This window comes from Cydia amplana, chromosome 2 (assembly GCF_948474715.1).
Source record: "Cydia amplana chromosome 2, ilCydAmpl1.1, whole genome shotgun sequence".
Lineage (NCBI taxonomy): Eukaryota > Metazoa > Arthropoda > Insecta > Lepidoptera > Tortricidae > Cydia > Cydia amplana.
Genome location: NC_086070.1, coordinates 5,781,923 through 5,802,240, shown reverse-complemented (window position 1 = coordinate 5,802,240; position 20,318 = coordinate 5,781,923). Strand labels below are relative to the sequence as shown.

The 20,318-nt window shown below is 35.8% G+C and overlaps 2 protein-coding genes across 2 annotated transcripts in view; both read right to left on the bottom strand.

The window, feature by feature from the left end:
* The window catches only part of LOC134662046 (protein CREG1), a 550,933-nt gene that overhangs the window by 400,970 nt on the left and 129,645 nt on the right, over positions 1-20,318 (bottom strand). The window lies entirely within an intron of this gene.
* Positions 1-20,318, bottom strand: part of LOC134661943 (chorion peroxidase) — a 34,622-nt gene that overhangs the window by 3,065 nt on the left and 11,239 nt on the right. Inside the window, exons 3-7 of the mRNA XM_063518199.1 lie at positions 12,052-12,128; positions 11,659-11,749; positions 3,391-3,582; positions 2,679-2,875; positions 1,928-2,101 (exon numbers count right to left, since the gene is read on the bottom strand). Coding sequence (XP_063374269.1) covers positions 1,928-2,101; positions 2,679-2,875; positions 3,391-3,582; positions 11,659-11,749; positions 12,052-12,128 — 731 coding nt within the window. The remainder of the gene's footprint in view (positions 1-1,927; positions 2,102-2,678; positions 2,876-3,390; positions 3,583-11,658; positions 11,750-12,051; positions 12,129-20,318) is intronic.

The window sequence follows — 20,318 nt, the reverse complement described above, 5'->3', positions numbered from 1 at the left end:
TGCCCTAGTTCCGTTTAAATGTAGTGTTTTGCATATCTTAATAACCTTATATATTTTACGATGCTGTCATGTTACTTAAACACCTATTACCTAAATTAAGCATCCTGCTCCATTCGAGCAGTCCATTAGTTTTAATAGCATTGCACACATCTAGTAAATTATTCTAGTTAGTTTATAGGTACATATATCAAGATTACTTCACCAATACATAAGATTACTATGCAACATAAATTATATCAATTATATCATAATGCCCTGTGTATTTTAAGTGTCATGGAAACGAATTGCCGTTACTTATCTTGTATATTCTATCTTAAACAAACATCGTCATTTGTCAGTTACACAAAGTAGATTTAGTGTAGATTTGGACACGGGGAGTGGGCTTCTACCAGTTTCACTTTGTTACATGCACGACTCGATACGAGTGCGATATGGATTTTCTAAGAAAGTTGATTCATTATTTCAAGTTATTGAACATTTTTTATACAAACAAATAATAAAACAGGAACCCGATTCTTTAACAACTAGTTACAGTTTCGAACTGGTTTTGATATGACCTTGACGATCGACTTGGTGATTGGCGCGCACCTCACCTCATCAGCGTGAGCGATTTTCAAGGTCGTATCAAAATAAGATCAAAACCGTAACCAGTTCTTAAATCTGAATCGGGTTAGGTTCCGTTCCAGGCAAATGCTTTGTGTTGGTAAGACCGCCTGGTAGATTTTAAGGTCCCTTTTTATAGTTTTTCGTAAATAACTCGTAAACGGTAGCCCACAGCAACAAATTATCTTTTACGTAAATAATCTATTTGAGATTTCTTATAAAATAAATACTACTTTTTTTCGCCAGGATCAATATTATAATTATCTAACTTTTACACTGCCTTTTTAACGATCGAAATAAAATATGAGAATTTGGTTGTAATTTAAGAAGTGTTTCACGTATTAATAGTTGCTTCGGTATGAAATGTCGCAAATAACCGCGAGCTGACCGAGTTGCGTTGCTTAACTTAATCCACGACACAAATTGAGTTTACTTTAGTCCTCTTTGGTCATTTCGTTTTATTACATTGTCAGAATAATAAACATCGTCATTCTTCAAAATAATTTACGAATAGTGTTAGTGTTATTCGACTTTGTTTGGACGACTATGTTTCTCTAAACAGAACGAATAAGTAAGTAGGTATATGACTTTATATCCGTAAGTACGAGTAGCAGATGCATCGGTAACGCATGCCGCATTTCGAGCTCGCTAGCTTGCTCTTGAAATAGGTATTAATTAGGTACACAGCTCAGTACCGGGGATAAGTAATTAAGATATTCAACGTGGGATGATAAATGTTGACACCACGATCATGAAGTGGAAAACATAACTGACCTTTGTCGACCGGTCGGTTGAGTCTCCTAAGTAGTCTGACGAAATAAATTTACTATTGCAATGTTGCGACACTTTGTAATTGATGGTGGTAATTGGCCTTAAACATTAGTACAATATCGTTTATGGTTCAAGATTTTTGGTAAGGTTTGAAACAACCGGAGCAATCAATTTCTGAGCGTAATTTGTTTTGGACCAATTTTAGTAATTGATAAAACCAACTGGTATTCTATATTTTTATCGTTTTAAGAATTGTCCTGTTTATAATATATTTCATACTAGTCATAGTAATTAATTAATCTTTAGGCCATACAGGCATACATATACAAAAACTTTAACTGAAGTTAAGTCATTAATGCTTATGGGTTTACGTAGGTAATTTTATTACCTTGTAAGCGGGAAGGCCCTGTGGGAGCACTTAAAACCGGTCAGGCGTTCTTGTTGATGTGGACGCATCAGATGCAATATTTGTACTTCAGATCCGGTGGCCGCCTAATTGCAGAACTTGTCAGGAACATTACAAGAGGTCTGTGAGATTTGGTTAAGTTGTTACCCAGACGGCAGCCGGGTCTCGGCGACGGGAACGCCCTCACGAAGTCGATGCACTTCACGCCGAACAGGCGGTAGAAATAGTCGTCATCGGGGATGTGGATCTCGTTGCAGTACGGGTGCTTCTGATGCGGGGGTCGCTTGCAGCACTCCTCGGGGTCGTTACGGTTGACGGGGTCTGTGAGGTTTGGCAAACAACTGCTGTAAGTATTGTGAACTTAGTACATCCTAGACGTAATTTGTAGTTAGTATTTGTTTAACTAATTCAAGGATTAAATATGATCCGTCTTACGAAAGGTGCCATATCGGTGACATTTATTTAGATTTTGTCATATTTGGGTATAAAATGCGTAAATAGATAACGGAAAAAAGATTTAAATATATGCATAAATGCGCACCGGCAAAGATCGTAGCATGAGATAACTTATTGATTTCATTAGTCAAATGACGTTGGACACATGAATAATATTATTTTTAATAAGTTATTTGATTGTGATTAATTAGGTAGGTACGTAGAATTCCGCTTGATAACGGAGTGTGGGTAAAAATTTTGCCTTATTACATAAACTCGCCTCAGGTAATCGATGGCCATGAGTGTCCAAAACTAGATATCGAAAAAGCCCTCGGGGAAGTTTTTCAGGGCCAGGCAAAAATCGTGACTCATTTTGAGACTGTGAGAGTCACGAAAAGAGTTAGTTCTGTTAGTTCTGCTGGCAAGCGCCAGTGGGGGATGAAATGAAAGAAATAAGACTCACCTAAAGGCGTGCCAGTGAGCGTGTAGTCGTGATCCATGAACTGGCCCCAGGCGATGACCATGACGGTGCCAGCATGGTCGTGGAAGCCTTCATCAGGGTGCATGGTGCGCGAGACCACCCGAGATAGTGGCAAGTCGCGACCCGTGTGCGAAATACGAGGAGAGTTGATACCGTCGGAGAACAGCGGGCCGATTAGTCTAAAAAACCGAAAATTATGCTACAGTTTTACGCTCTACGTAAGAGTACACTGGAGAGATGAACTTCTTTGATCAATGGTCATATTGTGTCTAGGAGAAGTAGCCTCTTCGCTGCCTCTTTGTAAAGACAGTAATAGCTCTAAATGTAATAATATTACAGTTTATCTACCCTCTAAAGGCGCTTTAGTGCCTCCGCTGTCTTGCGCGTATGGAGCGGGTGAACGAACACCTATAAAAAATAGTCTGAGCAACGTTAACTGGCTCGGATGCGTGCGACGGATTTTATTTAACCGCGATGCTATCCGCGGGCATCTGGGACACCCGAGGATACCCTAGCCTATCTAGGTTTTTATCAGTCGTATGTCCTGTAGTATTTGTATGTACAGTGTGTACTTTACTGACGCGGCCGGGCGGGGAGACGTGAGAAGCCATCGGGCACACCCGGACCAGCGCCCCCGATGGGCAGTTTCTTCTCCGTCTCTCCGTAACAAGGCCATCTAACCTCATGCACTCACCTCTGGAAAGGCGCATTAGTGGCGCCCCACGTGGGGTGCTCCAAGTTGTTGCAGAGTCCGTCCAGGCGCCGGTATTTGCCGGCGCGGCACTCTACGTGGGAGAACACCGGCGGGCACACTTCTCGAATGAGCGTTCTCGACGTATCGATGAGAGGCAGGCCTTTTTCGATCTCTTCGTATGTAAGGCCGTATCTGGAAATAACAAGTTAAGTAAGTAAACAAAAAATTTGGCTGATCGCATAGAAGAAGAGATTTATATTTTTGGATCTATTCCCAACATTGCACTGTCCAGCGCCATATGAGTCCAGATAAATTATCACTTTATGACATACCCAAGTACCTACGTAGGAGTTTTCGCAGAGAAAATGGAAAATATAAAGTAACCTGACTAGAAAAGTCAGTTTAAAACATTGATATAGTATAAAGAACTGGATACCCAATCAGCCGCCAAAAATGGCCCCACAAAAGTGATGTCAAAACAGATCATGCATTACTTTTTCGTTTAGTCTTGTTTGAAACGCTCAAATGTGAAGTTGTCAATAATTACGAAATGTGCCGTTAAAATATGTAAAAATAACAATGATAAAACAAGGAAAAAGGATGGAATGTATTTCTTTCGGTTAGTTCTTTGGATAGCATTACATAATTTATGTAATCTGGTGGTAATTTTATGGTTTTGAATAAATTAATTTGTTAGTACCAAAGAAGGGATGTCAAGGAACAAAATTCTATTGAGTCGATGTGAGGTCAATATTTTTTTATATTTTTATATGGAATTCATAAGAAATAATATTATGTTTAAATTGAAGATTTCCAAGAAAACCTATGCGACGTGCAAAGTGGACTGCTATTTAATTATAGCAAGAGATAGGGGTGATGCAGTTTTAAACAAGGCAAAACGACACTTGTGTGTTTGGCCCATTTCCCTGTTTCCGACATATACACCACCAATAAGGGCTTATATCGACTAACTGTAAATGCTAAACCTGTCGGAACACAATGACAAGCACAGGATTTTTTTTTATAAAGCATAGGTAGACTTTATAAAAAAATCCAATCAGTATCTAAATGTCCCCGTGCACCCGTGCTATGAGTAAATGTAGATCTTAAATACACAGTTATTTAATAAGTAGTATTTAAAGACGTATACTTACGAATTAAAAATTTAATTTGTTTGAATTTGAACCACGAATTAATTTTATTTGAGCTCCCGATTAAATTAAATTTGTTTTATTTATTACTTCAATTTTAATATTTTCCTGTACAGTAATACATATTAAAGTGTACCAAAGTGACTCCATTCGTTCATTATTCTCGTTTGACGTTGTTTGACGTAAATACGTTACGTTTAGTGCCATCGGACTAAATTTTTTAACAGTGTTGGTACTTATGTTTGCAAATTTGACACTTAATGCTTACGACATTAAGCTCTTTTCTGTACGAAACATTTATCTTGACTCAAAATTTACGTAAGCGTTTTTATCATCAATGCAAATGGTGCGAAACGTCATTGGGATCCACATTTCTTGACGTTTTTGTTCTGCTTTGTGTGTCTATTTCTTTTATATTAAGTCAGTGGTTTAAAAACAATTTATTTAACTTCTATCTGTAAAACCGTCCCATCCATCCGTATCCATCCACAAAAACGTTCAGAATATTTATCATTCTATATAAGTATAATTATTTATCATCCTATTCTAAGAAATAAATACCAAATTCTCCTGAAAATGAAATGAAAGCTTTAAATCAATATTGCCGTATTAGGGCAGAAAATCTTGTTCCTATATTATATAGGTCTTCATTTGTTTTAACACTACTGCCTATAATAGTAGTGTTAAAACAAATGAAGACGTAACTAATTGATATTCTCGGCATCTAATAACATCATTAAAAGATCTAATTTACAAAGTAGCATCGTTGACATTCGTATTCGATACCAATTTCAAATGCCAAGCGCCAAGGTTTGCCGTTTACTTCAATTCGCGGTAATCAATTAGGTATAAGAAACGGCTTAATTAATTAAAATGTAACATTGAAATTACGCGTGAAAGCATTTAAAGGAATGCACTTTTAAGTAAGTGTGGTTTAATTTAAATGTTTAACTGATCCTTGAAGATTACCGCTTCCTTTAATTATAACGGCTCTGTATAAAGTGTTGTAATTAAAAACTACTTTCAGGTAACCTATTTAAAGACGCTGGAGACTGTCTAGTGAGCTGTGTGTGAGCTTTAAGCTAACTATTGGGATTGGATGTAATAAACTGTTAATTGAACAGCCCAACTTGTTCAGTCCTAGCAGTAGTAATGTTTCTTACTCGAGGTACTGCCAGTTGTTTATTCCTTTGTAGCAAAGTTTGTACAACAGGAACACCGAAAGGAGTAGGGATTAGTCATTATACGTCAGTTATGATATAAAGTAGGTACTCGTATGCCGTTAGCGTCAAGAAGTCATTCATTGCTTATAAACACAACTGAGTCCTACATTTCGAGTATTAAAAAAATTGAACAATATGGTTATTTCGAAGTTTTTGCCAAAAATCGGTTCCGATCCCTGCATGTTCTAGTGACAAGGTTCCTGATCCTGTACCTACTACTTATTAATAGTCGTTTTCTTAATGTTTCTGTTAAGGATAACAGAAACATTAAGAAAATAATTTTGAAGCCAATAAGGATATTGGCTTTACATTAAATCTTACATTAAGTATACACCTAAAAGTTGTCAATTCAGTCCGGAATTTGCGGAATTTGCATTTAATGTGTATTTGTTTGGATTTGAAATTTACAGCGCCTATAACAGTTATAGCCATATGTATGCATAGGTACATTTATGGTAATGAGTTTCAATACACGACATCTAATAATAATTGATTTAGGTATCAATGCATAATATGCATATTATATCGAGGCCAAAGACAAATATTTGGTACGCACTACGCAGTTCAAGGTTGCGCATATAAAATGAAGATGCCAGCACTATAGCGGTGATAAAATTAATTCAAGTTAGGTACTTAATTGTATGTATGCGTGCAGTGATACGCACATACTCCTACAAAATTGGTTGTAAAAATTGCTTTTAACTATCTTTTAGCTACCGAAATTTTCTTTTTAAAATCGGAAGTCAATAGAATAATGATTACTTTGAAATGTTTTATATCTCTTCTCAATCCACCCTTAAATGCCGTCACTATCCTGTCCATGTCAGAGATTCCTGGATTGACCAGAGGACAGAGGACACATCTAACCCTAAATAATAATAATAATATTTTTTTTATTTTTTTATTTATTTAGAAAACAGCCTTTTACAAATAAGTCTTACAAAAATGACTAAAAATAGGCCTAAAGTTTCATACGTTACTAAGTTGACTATTACAATGAAAAGTAAATATGTAAGTAGGTTACTTAATTATAAATTACCCGTAGGTATAGTTGTGAGTACAACACGCAAATAAAGTAAGAAAACAATGCTAAATATTTACTTGAAACAATTTTTCAATTGACACCTCAGGTGACCGGAGGGCTGGCAGCTACCTCGGACAGAGGATAAGCCTGGCCATCCAAAAAGGTAACGCTGCCAGCCTTCTGGGTACCATATCGCATGATGAAGGTGACCTGGGGAGCATTTTTTACTTATAAGTTTTGTTTAAGATTTGTTTTATTTTAGTTTTAATTTTAACGTTTAGTTTCTTTCGCATTAATGATGTATTTTTCAATTACTAGTAAACAAAATATGCCGAACTTTTTCTTGAAAACAGACAAACTATGAACAAAAATGTCTATATCATTAAGCGATTCATTATAAGTACATATTACAAGTACGCCTATAGAACGAAGTTTTAGCATACTGTGTGCCACAGGAAAAAATAGAAAAGGTAGGTTTAGAACGTGAGTGGAACCGAGAAATTTTGAAGGAAATGTTTTCTAATAGTGGGTTAGAAGATGTGATAGACTATGTACTATAATGGTCGTTGAGAAAAAAGAAAAACCTATTTTACAGGTCAATAATGTACGATATTACATAGCATCTGTCTATGCGCGCTTTGGTGGTTTGAAAACATTTATACGACATTAAGTATGATTAGTGTGTCACAATTAATAAGACTTTGAGATATCAGCTGTCTTCAGACTAATTCAAATGACTCATTACGTCTATAGAAATTAAAGTAGAACAATTCGAGCATACAGAAGCTGTGTGACAGGATTTACCAACAATAGACAACTCGTAAGTTTGTTTGACGTACCCTACAAACGCCAATCACACGGATGCAAAACTCGTATTAGTAGTAGTAGGTAGCCTTCAAGATGATACGCTACGCTAATTGTAGATTTAAGTAAGTACATAAATGATAATAATATGAGTAAGTTCGGTTCTATCACTGTACTGACCTTGTCTAGGCGATGCATGGTCTAATAATTTCAAGATATGTTTCAAATAAAATAAAACAAACAAATGTTTACACGCTTTCTATTTTTGCAATTGTGGACGACTTATTTATTTAGCTAAACAAATGTCTGTTTTCAGATATGTATATTACCATCGTTTGTGAATTGAGGTTTGAATGAAGGTTAAGTATTAGGTATCGTTAGGTACCTACATATTTCTTAGATACTTTTGTTACATGTGTGTAAAACATTGTTAAAAATTCATCATGTTGTTTTTATAAATTACATACTTAGATGTAAAAATTACAAATCGTGCATTACCTTATACATAAATGCATACAAAAATTTAAATTAAGTCGTTCGTTATATTACCTAATCATCTTTAATTTAGAATACCTGGATGCCTTGACACCAGAAGTAGCCGGGTTAAACAAACACAGAGTTGCATAGTGATTGCTCAATTATGAATACCTTCCTAAGACCCTGCGTACAATTTTTTGTACATATTCTAAAAAAAATTTTGAACTTTCATTGAGTAACTAAGGGTTCCAAATTCAAAAACAAAATAAATGCTTCTGGGTCTCAGGAGGATACCATAAAATTGTATAAAAAATAACAATTAGTATATCGTAACTTCTAAATACAAACATCACGGCATTAACTAGGATTTCCGGTGATTAAGGAACGAGTAAATTCAAATCAATAGGGTAGGCCGCATTCCTAATTTTTGAGGTTAGGCAAAGTACCTCATACCTTGAGGTCGTGACACGCTTGCCCTTCGGAAGAGTACGCTCGCACGCCGTACACATGAAATCTAGATTACGGTTCTGTATGTGTAAAACTTATAGAGCTTTGGCCATCAATCTCAACACACCGTGTAATTTAACGCTTACGTCGTCATATGCCAACTATAATAACTTTTGAAGTGTTTTGGTTCTACGTTGTGGCCTAAGTCACAAAAGTTGTACCTACCTAAGTACCTACTGATTTGCTGTATCTTTAGCCCTGATGCTTTGAAAGCCAAACTACTTTCATTTTCATAGAAAAAGACTCGCAACACATCAGAGCAAATAAATAAAAAAATTAAGCCTTGCTAGAATTATATATTTAACCAGACATCCAGTTACAATTCCCTTGTCTAATACTCACTCGTCTTTGGTGTCTTAGTGCACCAATCTCGTTCATAATAAAGTGGGCTGTCGGTAGGGTTTGCACGACGGATCCGAAATGTATGGGAAGATCCGCGGATCCGGATCCAGATCCGGATAATTTCATACATTCCGGATCCGGATTGCAAACCCTAGCTGTCGGTAATTAATCGGTCCATTTTAATGCATTTAATAAAAAGGTAATTAAAAAGGTTAATTACACCGTCATTACACGTCTGGACTCTGAAGCCTATAGCTTCCGTCTTCGTCGCGGCGGCGATCGCGATGACATTTACATCCCCGCTCACTCCAAAGGCCGATTTGCAAACATGTTACAATGACACTTAGATCAAGAATATACACCTACAGTACGACATTTAAAGTCTCAATACGTTCTGGACAATAGTGCATTATTTAGAGTAAATGGTATGTTAGAAATAAAATCTAACACTTGGGATTTAGACAAACCATGGTTTAATTTTATGTAGACACACGTACGAGGATCTACATACCGTAAACGCAAAAATTATATTTGTTATAGGTATCTACCTGATACCTATAACAAATATATTATGATATTATATTATATTATATTTAAGTAAAAAGCTCGTAAAAAGATCCACTAACAGGCCCTCAATAGCCATGACTATCATGATGTAGAATACTCAATATATATTATTGGAAAAGGGTTAGGAAGAGTTATTTAAATTAACTGCAAATTACCTAGGTACTTTGCTACATCTTTTAATACAAATTCTGACCTCTCACAAAATTACATTGCAGTTGTAATGAATGATTCATGTGACTCGAAAGAGGTTGGTCTGAATAGACCCCTAGTCTATTAGCAAACTAATTTCGACGCACGTCTTGTGGCTTTATCATTCAAAGTGTATGTCTGTGTTCGCTTTTACGTAGGTATGGTTTGGCATGTGGTCAGGGCTGTCATTGCCGCGGTTTAATAAGAGCAGTGCCTGAAGCGAACTAGAGTCGTTAAGGCAGTTAGATCCTTTGATAAGAACTGAAGGCCTAACGCGAAAATTAAACGTAAGTAAATCGAATTTTTGTTGTTTGCTTCTCTATCGCTCTTGGATATTTGAGGGGTGGATATGGAGAATACGGGTTAGATTTAGTATTTTAGTAGACAAAGGAATAGCAACTTAGGTCCGGGTCAAATTGAATCGGCGCTGGAGCTTTCAGTATTCGCTTCATTAAAGTTCTCTGTAGGTAGTCATTCAACTGTCAATAATAACTGTAAATTTTTATAACTAGTAGGTACCTAAGCAATACCGATAACGATCAAAACAAAACATATGTAAATTCTTACTTGATACAAAAACACAACACAACACTTGATACAATGATCTCATATCTCATGGCTAAAGGGTATGTCTTCTGAATACATCTCTGACATTATTTATCTACCGTGTGATCTACATGACATGTAACAATAATGCGTGAATCAATTTCAAGGTAAAGCTTTATTATTTCAACCCTTGTTCCTAAAATATCTATCGTGTAATTAGTATTTTTTACATGTTTGTAAAGACATCTATCTTATTTCGCTTCGTGATCAGCGTCGGTCATGAATAGGTAGACTGTCCAGGATGAAATAAGCTTGTTAGAGTTGAGAAGGAATTGACCTTCGAAGCCGGTTTTATTGATCTTTTTCAATTGATCCACATAAGAATAAAGACCAATCGTTTATTTAAGGTCATTTGTAGTTCCGTGACCGTTGGGCTATCCGTCTTCTTGATCTTTAAGCTGACTAAGCTTGGTGATTGTGCTAATTATAGTGAAACGAGTGCACCTCAGAACAGTTGGAGTTTATAAACGATTAAAATACTTTATTATTTTGCTTTGGACATAGATTGTCTACCTTCCATAGAGCCTATAATTTTATATTTTATACATTATGTACTTCTAAAAATTCACATTTTTGGTTCTATTTATTTCAGGCTATTTATTTCCTCCTATATGCGTAGAAATCGGTAACTATATTCCTGATTTTAGTATTGTGGGTTATATTGGTATTCAAATTAAATATGTATAGCAGTTGCAGTGAGCGCTATAATGTGATACTTACTTAGACACTCAACTAATCCTAAAAATTAATGACTAATGTATTCGAATATTTATGTCGCGCTAATTTTGACTTCAACGCATTTGAAATGCATTTGTTTTTATTTTAAAATTTATTTCGTAATAACGAAACACCTCTAATACTAACAGAATAAAATAATGCAGATGTATGTAACTATTAAAAACAGGTTAAGTAATTCAAATAAGCTTTCTAAGCAGTTTTAACGAGCATATCAAAACATCCCAAATCACATGACTCGAGTTAGACATTAGGTAAGTCACGAACTTACGTCACCTCAACTATGACCTGCATCGCCGTATTAACTAATACGGATGAACCATCGCAAGGTTTTTGCAATACTGTAATTACGGTGAAAATTTATGTAGTATTATCGACGCATTGCACAGGCTTTCATACATCTACGAGTACCTACATACTCGGTCGACGTCCAAGGGATGTCATCATGAGCATCTATTATATTTAAAAAAATCCTTGGGTATTTAGGCAGAAGAATTTAAATTGCTAAATATGTATAGATTGCATTTATTTCGTTTTGTATTTAAGAAAGTTATACTTTCACGTACCACAGAACGTTTGAGAACTCCTTGTCTAGACGAAGATAATTATGTTATTTGATGAGAAAGTAAAAGGCTCTACTTACGTTCGCGCCAAACTGATGGAAATGTCAAGAATGAGTTCGCCCGCACTAGCGTAGTCCTCTGGCTTCCAGTCGCCTTTAGGCTGAGCGACCACTGGGGACAAAAGAGTTTAAATAAACTAACGGTATTTTTAAAAGGTACAGTCAGCTGCAGTGATAATGTATCCCCCCTGCATATATAGAAGTCTGTATGCATGGGGTACTTTATCTCTCACTGCAGCTACGAGTAACAGTACGAGAACCTATTAGTTGTCATAGGCCATCGTTGAACTCTGAAAAGCAAAATAATACCTATAACAACTAAAATAAAAGTCCGACAGAATAACAGATTCTGTCGGACTTTTGTTTTTATTAGGTACTTTCAGTTTATTACTTTTATACAGAGGTTTTACTTACAAATTCGTTTCCGTGCGTCCAAGTAGGCTTGGTTAACAGATTCATACGTGATGCATGTGTGTTGACCCTCGTAACCGCTGTAACAAACATATGATTTGACATTTTATCTATGAAATATAATTGTTTATCTTTCCCGCAGTTTTTGAAGTGAAAACTTCTTTAGCGGCGCTGTGCACTTTTTGAGTGAAAAAATGATAAACTCGAGACAGCGTAAGGCGTAAGGCATAAGGCGTAACCCTCTCTTTCTACCGCGTGGCGAAAATGTATGCCTGAGCTTGCTGTTTCGTTTTTATTCACCAAAGAACTTTAGTCATAACGTATCATAATCAGGCCAATTATTTAAAACTGGACTTTTATATTAAGCAATAAAGCTCAATGTTCTAATCTTGTACGGGCTGAAATACGAGGATCTCACAGTTACATTCTAAGTTTATATCACTCAAATATAATTCAATAAAGTTATATCTTGATGAAATCGCTAATAAAAGTGAATTCTAGTACTGGTGAATAAAACTCAAAATATCATGACCAAATATATTTAGATGCGAGGTCTGCAAGGTAACTTTACAATTTCTATTTGAATTTTAAACAATTAACGCTACAAATTTGAATTTCGAATTTTAAACAAGCTCACTGACCAGCAATTTCGGAACTAAAGTTTTTCAATAGAAAGGAGGACGGGTCAATTATAGATAGTGCTGCAGACATTTTGGACTAGTCATTGAGTTTTCACTTCTGTCGGCACTCCCGGAGTGCAACCCGTTGTTTTTTTATTTTATAAAGTGGATCCACAAAGCGTTACACAGACAAATCTCTGTAAGAAAGCCAAAACAGAAAAGTGGGTCTGCGCAGCCGCCCATGACAGGTTTTGTTTAGTTTAGTCCATAAAATGTGGTATTCGTAATACATGCACTAGTATTCATCGCATGTTACTAGAGTTGTGTGTGCCTTTTGAGGTGGTTTAGCTTTCAGACCACAAAACCACGTACGTTCATATACGTTATTAAAAAACGCGACAAGGTAAAGGAGTTTTCAACACTTGCTCGAAAAAGATCTTATTTCATACAGGTGTACCGAAGGACAAAGGCCTATAATATCCCCGCAAGGCATATACTATACTCGTATAGGCCTATATTCCCGCGGGAGTTATGGATTCTAAAAAAAGCTATAACTCACGAGTGAGTTATAATTCCTAATTGTATATGTATACGTAGGCTTCAAATAAGGTATTTCGCTTAATAAGCGTTTTATTGTATGTCAAATTTTTAATTCACGGTTAAATTACAATTAATTAAATTTTTAATACACACACGCTGTAATTTTTTATATGCCTTTTTGTACCATAAAGAGTTTACTACTACTATTATTGACTTATGTTTAAAAATATTTAATCATTATTAATTTAATAGCCGTTTAAAATATTATTATACAATTTTCAATTATAGCTGAATGCCGTATGGGTATGTGCCTTCCAAATAAAGGAAGAAACAGGCGTAGCTGTACTTTTCAGAGAAAATCAATATAATGTTGATACGTTTCCATGACGATTTCGCAACAAGTTATTCGATTTTAGAGAGTAATATAATCATTTGATAGTCGTGATATTGATGACAAGTAAAATATCCTCCAAACATCTTAACTGCTTACAACCGTTGCGTAAGATTTACTGCCACAGGTGTATCTAGGTCACCGATATACACGAGGTATAACCACGTATAACTGACAGGGAAGTATCAAAAACACTACTGAGGTTTCAGAACATGTCAATCACACGGGCAATTTAATCTTACCCGGGGTATAGACTTACGGTAATTGGCCGTATGTCTAGTAACTATGTCTAATCTGCGTCGTAACATAAACTGTTTTAGCTTGCTATGTGATAGCGATCTTCTTATAATTTGTTAGGTAAGGTAATAAGGCGTCATGTTGAAATAATTAGATTGTGTATACCGCATGACCTAAGTTATTTTTATCAGTACTAATTTGTAAATTAACTTTTATTAAAACTGCCAGGTTTTGAAAATAAGAAATTAAAAATTAGCCTTAGAACCGATAAACATTAAACGTGCTACAAAACTGCAACGACCATGCCAGTGGGAATTTCGCACTGACTGCACAGTGACTATAAGTAATTAAAGTTTCCATAAAAAAGCAGTGGGGTAACAGTCCACCCTTGATTTGAAATCTAAGCAAAATTATACAATAAATGTTGTCAATCATTAAAAACGCGTACAATTATAAAACTAGAGGAACCTGAAGCAAAACGCTGCCTGTTACTTAAGAAATAAGCACAACACAAATATAAAATGGCGTGAATCCGTGCATATTTTTTATCGCATTACGGGGTTTCCGGCAAAACCGTGGGATCAGACGACTCCGTAATAAACTAGCGACACTCGTTACGACATCTAGAACAAAACCGTAACATCCGTGTCTTATCCAGATTGGATATGGAACTAATTTGAACCTAATCTTGTACTAAGTCGGTCATTCGGTAATTATAAGGCATTATCATAGCTGTGACCCGAGCGCTCACCAAATAATATTGTTATAATAAATATAGGTACAGTCGCCATCAAATTAAACATATCGGAGCGGCCAAGGTGCTAAAAATATCTGAACATGCACTTTATTTTGGAACATTTCCATACATTATTTAAACTATTACATTTGCGTTTTTTATTAACGATTATCCCTTGGCTAGGCAACCCGATATGTTTTATAGACACTGTACGTAATTTTTCACTTCTTTTTATTTAATAATGGTATTGTGGTAAATACAATTAAAATTAAGTCAGGACGAGAGTAGAGTGCATATAAACGCATAATTTCTAACAAGGAGAAAAGTATTGCAGACTTACTAGCAGGGATCGGATACCGGTATTTTTTGTATGAACGCACGAAAACTGGATTTTTTCGTTCTTTGTTAATTATTTCATTTCTAATTGAGCAATCTAATAACACGAAGTCGTTACCTAAACACACAGCTGAGTCCTACATTTCGAGTATAAAATAATTAAAAAAATATGGTTATTTGGATGTTTTTGATCCCGGTTCCGATCCCTGCTTACTAGTTAACAGGAACTAATTTTCACCTGCCTGCTACTTCTCATTTTCATATTCATCCTAATAAATAAGTATAATCGAAACCCACGCGTTTAGGTTATGACTCAGAACATTTCAAGTTTAGAGTTTAGATAGCCTGCTTTTACTGTTTGTTCCGTAGTACAAATCAGTTGTTGATATTCTCCATTAACCCTCGAGTAATAATGACTGCTGTTTCTAGTGTTTGCTGGTCAAAGCCGCAAGAAGGTCAGCGCGTTAATGGCATGGAGACCGTTATAACCATTCAAGAACATGTGACCCGCTATGGTACACATGCTGGGACGGAACCATATTGACTATTGACAGCATATTGACTTTACACAAATGTTCATTTAGCAACTTTACATGCATCTAATTACTGTTATTATCTATGGGTTTTTGTTGTTGTAAGTGCGTACGCGAATTGGAGTGACACTGTAAATGTATGTATAGGTAATAATGATATTATACCTACTCGTAGTCTCTTAGCTTTAGCCGGTTAGCTTTATTTGACGTTCATAAGCGCATTGTAATTATGCCTACTTGAATAAACTATCTTTTATCTTTATCTTTAGTACGTGTAGTAATAACAACTCATTTATCTATTTTTAAGACTTTTGCTTTCTAATTTTACCATGATTTCCGTCTTGTCTATTTTTACAAAAGGAATTTTATCAGATTCAAGGATTCAAAATATTCTTTATTTAAGTAGGCCTCTAGCAACAAGCATTTTATTAATCTACATGTTTTTTCCTCTTCTGCGGACGAGGCGAGATTAATTACCATGTAGAGTCTCTCTACTACAACAAATACTTGTATTGTGGATATGTTGGTGTGTGGATGATTTGCAAGAAGCTGTTAACTCTGAAAAGCTTGCCTCTAGCAAACAAACCATGCACTCATTCTTGCGTAGCTAAAGGTGACCCTTATTTTCTATTGTGTTTTACTAGGTTTTACTAGAGCTCGCAAATCAAATGTAAGTCAGGTAATAGGCCTTGATTTTACCGGTTGTAAGTAACCTTTAATATTTACTTATCTTAATGTTTCGTGCATGTAGAAATTTCATACATCGACAAAGTAAAATCTAAATGTTAGATAAAAGAAATAAACGATACCTAGATGAAATATTTTTTACAATGACTGACACCTAAATATGATGTAGATTAATTATTTAAATAAACGACTCACGAAATATGAGTATAACTGATATGAACACAGATTTTGTTATTAACACCGGCACTTAACACCAAGGAGTTAACAGTTGAAATGGTAACGTGAGCTGCCACGGATATATGAACCTCTTCACCTTTACCCCGTTCGTTCGTCACTTGTCTGCGAGAGGTTAGAGTTGCCGATAAGCAGATAGGTATAATTGAATGAAATGTTACGTGTCATGTGGTAATTGTCACGGTTTAACTGAGGAAGTGGGAAGTAATTTCGAGTCTGTCGTCAATTGTGATGATCATCCATACCTACCGTATTTTGCATTTTTACGGTAGGGTCGGTAGGTATTTCAGTCTTATGTATTCATTTAGAATTATCACTCATACTTTATCTATACTAAACAGAGTAATTTTGTTATGTATGACCATACTCTGACGGCTGAATATTTAAGGTCATACTGAAGCATTTTACTGAAATCTGCTGTCCCATTAGCAGTTTTTTTAGCGTATTCGGGATTGGCCCCATAGTAAAAGTTGTTCATTATGACCTATATTTATTGACCCCTCAAGGTATGATCAGACATAACAAGATCACACTGTATGTACCTATATTTTACATAGTCACGCGCATCTGACGGTAGTTACCTACCTTAAAATAGGCCTTACTTACTCCTCCGGCGATGCACAAATTCATAAAACACTCTGTTACTTCACTAACCTAACCCCATATACACTAAACAGTTAACCTAAGCGTTAGCGAAAGGATTTTGAAAGTGAGCGTCCAAGTTGCCTAATATGATGCGTGAGACCGAGATGAAAGCAATTGTTGATACGCTACTTGCATTACAACATTCGCAGGTCAGTAATCTGTCTGGCGGGGCGCGGAATAAGCTACCAAAGATCTGATAAACTTGTGGCGTAAAGCCTGAGCTATTTAACCAACTTACGTCACGTAAAACAAAGACATTAAACAGAGACCGCGCTTCTGATGTTGTTTGAGATAGTAACATTTGAAACGAATTGAGACTAGAGATTGAAACAAAAGACATTCTTTACACTTTGTCATGCATGTTATTGCTTTAGTTTCGGACAGTTACGTACGATTTGTTGTGGCTGTTATGTTACTTAGTCCGTGTCCGTGTACTTCACACTTGTAAGTAATTTTACCTACTTATAATTAGTATAATGTAATAATGTCACCTACGCAGTTATACTTAGGTACTATAAATAGGCCGGTAAATATAGCTTAAAATAGGTGTATGAATTTCGTCTGTTGGAAAGGTGAACTTTATTGTAAGTTCTACTTGTAAATGTGCAACAACTTATATGGATTGAGCCATAACGTGATGAGTGACACGTCTACTTGTTGTATGTTTAATACTACCTCCCTATTTATAAAAAAATCTAGTTATAAAAAAATCTGGTGGAAAGTAAAGCTTTGGAAGTAAACGGTGTCGGGTAAGTGTGTCAAGTGCGCGCGCGTCGCATCGGCGTGACGCAACCGCGGAGAAAGAACCCGCTCCGGCGCAGGTGACATTGCACCCAACGGTAAGCTGCGTGGTCAAACGGCCCACGTAAATCTATTCTACTGTTCTCGAAACGGAGGAACTTTACATATTGTTCATTATTTAGACAGAGTTTAAATAGATCGTCGTTCCATTCGATAATGTATGTAGTTATAACACTTGTACAGTGAGTTGCAAAATTCCATGGACAAATTGGACACATTATGAAAAATTTCATTTATAAAGTGGCCATGCAATTTTACGGCTGGTGTACAATGCAACATTTGAACCTACAATGACTGAATAACTTATATCTATATGTCTGGCCATAGACTAGAAAGTGTCTGGCTGACTGTCGCTCTAGTAAGGGCACAAAGGACCGGGGTCCTGCGGTATGGTTGCTGCGGGCAGCAAACATAGGGAAAAAGTGGTTTCAGTTAAATCTCACGAAATTTTAGTATGATGTTAATTTGGCTCTCCTGATTATTTTGTTGTATGGGCACAACTCTCTCAGAAGTATACTTTCAGAAATAATCAAGTATATAATTTTCTATTTACACGACATGGTTTCTAATAAAATCGATATATTGTTATGACACGCACTAACAGACTGACGTTATAAGGTGCAGCCACCAACTGTCAGTCATGTAGGCTAGTTTAAGCCCGTGTATAGTTTTGAGTCTTCCCGATGGTGAGACTACCGGATGAATTATAACAGTCAGTCATGGTAGATCTGGTTCTACTTACATAAATAATGCATCGTCATCACGAAATGTTATATGATATTTATAATATATCTGTCACGTTGACATCGCATGTTATCAATTATCTATGTTACGAACGACATGCAAAACAGGACAAAGAGGAGGAATTACTTAAAAATGGTTAACAAACACATATTTTGTATAAAACAATTACATTGATTATTTCTGAAAGTATACTTCTGAGAGATTTGTGCCCATACAAAAAAATAATCAGGAGAGCCAAATTAACATCATACTAAAATTTCGTGAGATTTAACTGAAACTACTTTTTCCCTATGTTTGCTGCGGGGTCCTTTAATGAAGTTATTTTGATCTGTCAGTGATTAGTAGCTTTTAGTGGTTTTGCTAAATGAAAAATAACCTGTTTAATATTAAATTGATTGTCATAAAAGTATTTTGATATAGTGACGTGAAATACTTATACCAAGCTGTCTAGGTACTTGACTAGTTTACCCATAGCTTACTGTTTAACTTTATTATCGATTAAGATGTTAAGTGGTCGCTTGACAAGAATCTCGTCTTGTTGACACACTAATCGAACTACCAGTAGGTAGGTACTAGTTTTAAGCAACTTACGTTGACATATTGTTACATGAAATTTGCATGTACTACACTATTGTGATATTGACAACTGGTTGCTTAGTCAAATCAGCTTTAAGTATATCGATCGTGATACGATAAACGATCTAAAAAGTAGGAATTCGTTCAAGTTCATTTCAAGTTATCGATTCACTTGAGTAGAGTAACTTACATGTTTTGATTGTTTACTGTTGTTAGTATTTTGTATCTACTGTTAGATTCGGACTCGACTTAAATAAACAAAGGAGGGTCGTCAACGTCGAAAATGCCCTTTTTATTTTCGGATCGCTGTCACGGCATCTCTGTGCTCTTTTATCAACATTGCTAGCGATTGTGGTGCAGACTTATGCCATTTTCGACATAGTAAGTAAGAAGTTGCTCATGAAAGTGTAGCATTTGTTAAAGGTCTTGTTACGTATGCAGTATAAGTGTAGCTTCTTAGTTAGAAATTAGATGTGGCATTTACTAGCTTTATTACATAATACTGCAATTATACTCAAATACAGAGATGCAACAGTAAAATAACAGTTATGTAAAATATGTAAGGAAGTAAAATTAAATCCATTTAGTGGATCTGAAAATTTTTAAGTTTACGATTTTCATTTGTGTTTACTAAATATGTAATAATATATCCAGCATATCCTATCTTCAGTTCATTGATTAAGCGACTTTGATACTCGTAGCCCAGACGAGCAACTGTTTGTTTTGAAGTTTGACGTTTAAAATAACACTTGCACCGTCTGGGCTATCGAAATCGACTCTATGACTCTACCTACATGCTTTAGATTCTACCGCTGATGTAAAAAGAGGTTAAGTAGGTAACATTTTTCTTCATATCGGTCTATGCCAGTCTATGGCAATCGAATATGTTTCAAAATGAACGCTCTAATTTCGATGCAGCTGATCATATAAAGCTGGCTAGTCTTTGTGTTACAATTTTTTGTATTAAGCAGACACCTGCAAATAGTACAACAATGTTTAGAAAAAGGAAATATCACTGCCTCGGGCGAGACCCGAACTCGCGACTCCGGAGTCGGGATTGCAGTCAGTTCCTCTATATACTATTACCTGTTGACAGCGAATATTTCCACCATATGTTTCATATGAGTTGTGAGTTCATGTCTAGCCCGTGCCAGTGAGTTCTTCCCTGTTTTCCTTTATTTGTAAAAAAA